The 6581-nt window shown below is 37.4% G+C and overlaps 1 protein-coding gene across 2 annotated transcripts in view; it reads left to right on the plus strand.

Moving 5' to 3' along the window:
* Positions 1-639: 639 nt before the first annotated feature.
* Positions 640-6581, plus strand: part of LOC136837741 (uncharacterized) — a 54187-nt gene continuing 48245 nt past the window's right edge. The window contains exons 1-2 of one of the 2 annotated variants that reach the window (XM_067102666.1): positions 640-1454; positions 2361-2420. In XM_067102666.1, the coding sequence (XP_066958767.1) occupies positions 1265-1454; positions 2361-2420 (250 nt within the window). In that variant the 5' untranslated portion in view covers positions 640-1264. The remainder of the gene's footprint in view (positions 1455-2360; positions 2421-6581) is intronic. The other variant, XM_067102665.1, reaches the window with a different exon arrangement.

The raw sequence follows: 6581 nt of genomic DNA on the forward strand, positions 1-6581 counted from the left end.
TACTGTATACACATATACATTAAGTAAAGATTGAGCTGGAAATTGCAAGTATCATGTGTTAAATCCTCAATAAAGAATTACTAAATAAAACAATGGCCTGACATTTATATCATTTCCATTCATTTTATCATTGCACCTCCCGACAATATACTTTGTATGAATAGGTGCCAGAAAGCAAGTAAGGCAGAACTGTAATAAGATGATAATGGAACGACAGAAGCTTACAAACATCGATTTCAGTAACATTAGAGGTACAGGAAAACAAAAAAGAAAATCACGCAACAGGCTGCAAGATTTTACAACCTTTCAGTACTGATATTCTCATGGTGATGTATGATGCCATTGGAGAAGATGCCAATTGGATTTGATCCTTAGAATGGGAGATTCATTTTCTAAGCTCGACAGTTATTTTGTTGATGAGAGAGAAAAGAGGGGAACTTTTCCTGATCATTCAAGTCATGATGTGCGTCCTCTGTAGAAACAGCAACAAAAAGCGCAGTGCAATAATTTCCATATAAAAACAACGGACGTACCATGAACCACAACACATACTCCTACGGCGGCTGATATATTATGAGACACAGAGAAAATAAACTAAAATTATCTTGTTGTGAAGGCAATCAGCCAAGTGACGCGGAAGGGAGTGAATGGCTGGGTTGTGGCGGGATCCTTCATGTGCTCTTCGCGAATCGTGTGGCGGAGTCACTCCTCCTCCTCCCCCCTCCCCTCCTCTTATTTTTGTCTCCTCATCCCTTTTTCTACTTCTTTCTTTTCTCTCCAGGGAAAGAATGTTAGTTTCAAACTTCTCCACGCTATCATTTATTTTTCTAGGTCTCTTGGAAGCCATAGCCCATTTGTAATTTTCCACAGGGTACAACACGCTTGACATAAAAGTGTTGTTCCATTATTTTCAATAAATTAAAACCTTAACGTTATCATAAGTCCAAATTAAAAAGGAAAAACAGACGGCGCATAGAAAGACCAAATAAACTGCTACAGGAGAAAAGCAATAAAACGTAATGGCACATATTTGATTTGAATAATGTTCTGACGAACCTTGCAAATCTTGAAATAAGGACGGCGGCAGTGGGAGCTCTAAAACAGCCCCATCTCCCGCACGCGCCACTGTACCACATGTTGATGTAACTCCCGACTTCAACTACATTTCTCTCTCCCTCCCTCATCCAACCATCCCTCCCACGAGCAAAACCAGCAACCCCTCCACCCCAAGACCGCCATCACACCCGTGGGCGTTCAAGTGGCAATGGAGGGACGTGGAGAGATTCAGTCGGCACGCGGATTTTGGTCGTGGTTGACAATGAAAAGGAAAGAGGTGGCGGCGGTACTCGTCGCTCTTTTGTTTCTGTGTCGTTCGGGTTGCATGGAAGAGGACACTAAGTCGTTGCTTAAAACGATTATTACTGGACAGGAAAAGATGTTTCAGATGATAGACGGTGAGTTTTGAAAGGCGAGTTTAACATCTCTCTCGTTAATAGGAGCACAAGACGATAAATATCCGATACTTCAGCATTTCTTGACGACGATCTATAGTCTACACTGTAAATGTGTATTTAATGATAACATGAAGTTTGTATAACATTTGAAGTAAGAAAACGATGAAATATCTTGGTGGCATAACTGTACAAGGGAGGAACTCTATTGTTAGTTAAAGTAATTAATGTTTATGTGATTTATGTGTATATTTTTGAATTTTGATGCTCATGAATTAAGTACTATGGATACCTACAAGCATGCATAACACATAGTAATAACATAAACACGCGCGCACCCACACATATGCACAGACAAACATGTGTATATATATAATATATATTTATATATACACATGTATGTAATTACACACACACACACACACACACACACACACACACACACACACACATATATATATATATATATATATATATATATATATATATATATATATATATATATATATATATATATATATATATATATGAACATGTACAATGGCATGGCACATATAAAACGAAATGGAAGGCTGCTGTTCCAAAGTGTTTTATTTCCATTAGAATGACTTCGTAAGATTAAACCGTCTCACGGTTATTTTGTCTTCAAGAATGTTAAGGAGATGACTACAAAACATATTTCCTCTGGGGTTCGTGCAACATCAGGCACTTGTGTTACTTTGCCTATTTATGAATGAAATTAAATTAACTGAGTTACTTCTGTGACTGAAAGTAATACAATTGTTGTTGCACTTCATATGTATCGACGACAGGGTACTCATTCATGCACAATTTTTATGAAGTGACTGCCATGACACTCTTTAGCACCATTATATAATAACACGAGTATTTCGCTCTTTGAACTGACAGATATGTCCATGATGAAATGGGTACTCACTGGTCAGGAGAAGATCATTGACAAAATGGCAGGTAAGATATGATGTGATTATGGGCCTTATGAATGAATAGTGCCGCCTTTTACGTTCAAGCGCTCAATCTCTGCTCCCCTAAAATGCCTCACTCGCTTTGTAAATGATATACACCAGCCACGGCTGGCGTTGCCTTCTATAAGCTATGGCTTGAATAAGTGAACAATAAAGCTTTCAAGTTAGCAGCTACGAGTAACTAGAGAACTCGGGTAGTTATTTTTCTTTTTCATTCTGCCTCCAGCCTTCAAGTTTTTAGCGCCCTTGGTCGAGGAATGATTACGTACTTCATGCGTAGTTAGCATGGAAGCAGCCTTCTGTAGATTTTGCTACTTTCGTCGATATCATTAGGAATTCAAATACTGATCATTAGGCATTTTCTTCTTTCTAGTGGTTCTTAATAAGTAGGACTTATTATCGCCTTGCTTGAAATTTTGCTAAAAATTCCAAGAAGATTTTTCTTCATTTAATTCAAAAAAGGTTTAAACATTCTCAAGATTATATATATATATATATATATATATATATATATATATATATATATATATATATATATATATATATATATTGTATTATGCCTACAGAAGGTAGCTCTAAGAGAAACAAAACAATATTCACCGTCACTTTCATTCTCTAACAGCTGATTCAAGAATGAACCCTCTGTACAATAAGACTCACAGCAACGCACACACACACACACACACACACACACAAAACAACCTTGAAAAGCACAATGACTCATCCCAATACATAGTGCATCACTCACTTCTACAGTAAACTGTAGAACCTCAGACCTCCTGAGTATCCAAGTCCTTTCTTTTCAAACACCTCTTCCACCCTATCGAGCCAGTGGTTACTGTGTCTCCTTCTCCTCCTTCCTTCCTACGCTTCTGTATTTTAGTGTTTCCACTGTCCTATCATTTTCCCAATGTACCCACAACACCTCAAAACTCTGATCCAGTTTCCACTAATACTAACCTTTTCAATTCGCTATTTTGTCTCTTTAATTTCTCATCGTCTCAATTATTCATACTTCCCCTATAATATGCAAATAATTCACCTCATCACTTATTACCCTTTTTTCTCTTAGTCGCTTCCAGTATCAACCCTTCATTTCCATAAAAGACAGTTGGCATAAATGTCTCTCCATACAATGCAACTCTTTTCCAAGGCTTGCTGAGACCCTATTGCTTTCTCTGCTCCACCTCATCTGAGGTTCACCTCTCCCTTACCATCACTTCTTACATTTACTCCCAATAAAAACTTATCAATCTTTCCAATTTTTTTACCAGTGATTGCTCTATACATTACTCTTGATAAATTTCACTCTCAACTTCCTCCACTTACAAACACTTTGAAACGCCCACACCTGTTTCCGTAGCTTTTTGTCACTATCACAACCTAACACTCCATCATCAGAAAACATCAGCTGTTCTAACAGTTCACACTCATTCACAACGCTTTTTGTAACTGTGCAAGCTTAAGCCTAAATTCACTATCTTTCCTTTGATTTCCCTCATCGCTCCATTCTTAAAAATATTAAAAGCAAGAGATATATGTTTTTTTTTACACCACTCATCTTTACAAGTTACCCACCTGATCTATCAACTGACAGAAGCTTTGCCTTCAACGTAAAAACTTCTGACTGCTCACAAGTACCCTCTGCACAATACAACCTCAGCACCCACCACATCAAAACTTCTTTCTAGGTAAATGCATGACAAACAGAGCTTTTCTATTTAGTTCCAGGCTCTCCATAGAACTATTTCACAAATAAACACTTGATCCTAACACCCTCTTCTTCCTTAATTCTAGACAGTCCTTCCTTTACAAATTTTTGTGTTAATGTCTTGTCTAACTTTCTCAATCAAAACCGCACAAGTCTTCCAAAGTATACTTAACAACGTTATTCTCACAGGATTATACTCAAACTTCCAACACCTTTCCTGTTATACAATGGAACAACTAATTTTCTTGTCCATTTCATTTAGAACTTTTCCCTCATTCAGAAATACTTTACACACTCTGGCCAGCCGCACAGTCAAACTTACCACCATTCTCCAGTATCCTACTTGTAATCTACATAAGCTCCTGGGGAATTTTCATCAGCATTCATCAGAGTCCCCTTTTTTTCTGGCGACAACACTCGTCACAGTTCTGGAGAGCTCCCAAGTTTCCTTTCTTACTGTGTGGGTCGCCTTTTCACCAATACTTTACGTTTTTACTTCTTTCCCATTACTTAATGTCATTAATCCTTTCATTAACTTCATGTTGTCTATCCTTTTTATTTAACTACTTTTCGAAACACCCACTCCATCAACAAAGGCCTGCATTCTCTTGAAACATCTACAGCTTGCATTTTTTTAGTCTGAAATCCTTATGTCTACATGCCTTTCTTTCAAAATTTACTTCTTTTCACTGCAACCTGTATTTTACCCTAAAGGTTCGGATTCCATAATAAGCTGTAGGTCCCGTTGCTAAGTAACCAATTGGTTCTTAGCCACGTAAAATAAGTCTAATCCTTCGGGCCAGCCCTAGGAGAGCTGTTAATCAGCTCAGTGGTCTGGTAAAACTAAGTGATACTTAACTTTACCTCTGGTATAACAGCAAAATTTCGACAAAGACCAATTTCATTTCATTTACTTTGATCCCAAACCACTTCATCCATCCTCTTCAAACAAATCTACAGTCTTTTCTCTTTTGTACTACAAATACAAAGTCATACGATCTGCTTTTATCAAGCATTCCTCTTCTAACATCATTATCCCACCATGAACACCTTTAGTTCTTATTTCTCTAGTGACACACTGACTCAATTTTTGAACTTTGCATACGCCTCAAATTACACACTCTGCTTCTGTATTTTTAACCCCAGCTCACCGTTGTTCCAATTCTTCCTGTATAGTTTTCCAAATTTCTTTCCTATTAAAACCTCTTTTCCTAATTACATTTATAATCATATGTGGTACTCTTCCTTCTGGGAGACAAAGAATTGTCAGAGGACTATGTGTTTGACCGAGCCGGGTGGACGATAGCTGTCAGAAACATCGACCCCACACAGGAGTGGGAAAAGATGCAGAGAAAGAAGTGGTACTCTTCTTCTTAAACTAAAAAATGCCGTCTATTTTCACTCCAACTTCTGTCAGATAATCTAACAAAACTTTTCCCAACATCTTCCTGTTTGCCAATTACCATTATGGATATCCTTTGGAAATCATGCATACTCAACAACAATGAAGTCCTTTTCAGACTACATTTTTTTTTTATTTAACTCTCTATCCTAGTTCATTCTAGGCCATAAAAGCCTGCCAATTTTGTTTTCTCTTTGGCAACACCTTTCTTTGCACTCAAATAAGCCATCATTACCACCTCTTGTTATCCATTCCCTGTCAGGTGCAGAATCAGAATCTCCAATACTCTCTCGTCACTCTCACTTTTCCATTCTTGAACCATCAGTCCGCCTCCCCCTGCCCCAACCCCCTCTCATCAGTACTTTATTTATGCGCATACCTCTAATCTCTCTCTCTCTCATTAGTACTTATTTATGCGCATACCTCACTCTACTGTATAAGCAGACACAAATAATCTATACTTATTCATGTACACTATCCATACTATGTTCCATCAGTTACTTGCGTAAACAAAAAGCATCACCTTTTCTCAGACAAGTTACCAAACAAACAACAGCAAAAAATACATTTACTATACAATGATCTCTGCCAATTTGCTTCTAAATACCTAGAGCATTTAGACAACTTTTAAGTTATTGTATTAGGATCTACATATTCTATTCTATTCCGCATTTTTTCTTGCTAAGCTCATACATCCAGACACAGACCATTCTCCCTCCTTCTTCCATTTCTTGAATAAGACTGCATTAGCTGTAGGAGAATCTTACATTGCCGTAAAGGTAATTTCTAACATCTCCACCCTCCGAGGCCAGTGGCATATTTACCCATTTCCTTTCTCACTACATTACTTAGTAAAGAAAAAATGAAGAGAGAAAAAAATTTACATCTCGAAGGCAGAGAGAGAAGCAGGTTTTACGTAAAAAAAAAACAAATACTTCCAAAAGTTAGTAAGAAAAAAACCGGTCAATGAATAAATCAAAGTAATGGTTTCCATAATTAAATATTTAACCAAGAAAGTCAATTTGAAGAGCGAA

The sequence above is a fragment of the Macrobrachium rosenbergii genome, chromosome 59 (genome assembly GCF_040412425.1).
Source record: "Macrobrachium rosenbergii isolate ZJJX-2024 chromosome 59, ASM4041242v1, whole genome shotgun sequence".
In the NCBI taxonomy this organism is placed as follows: domain Eukaryota; kingdom Metazoa; phylum Arthropoda; class Malacostraca; order Decapoda; family Palaemonidae; genus Macrobrachium; species Macrobrachium rosenbergii.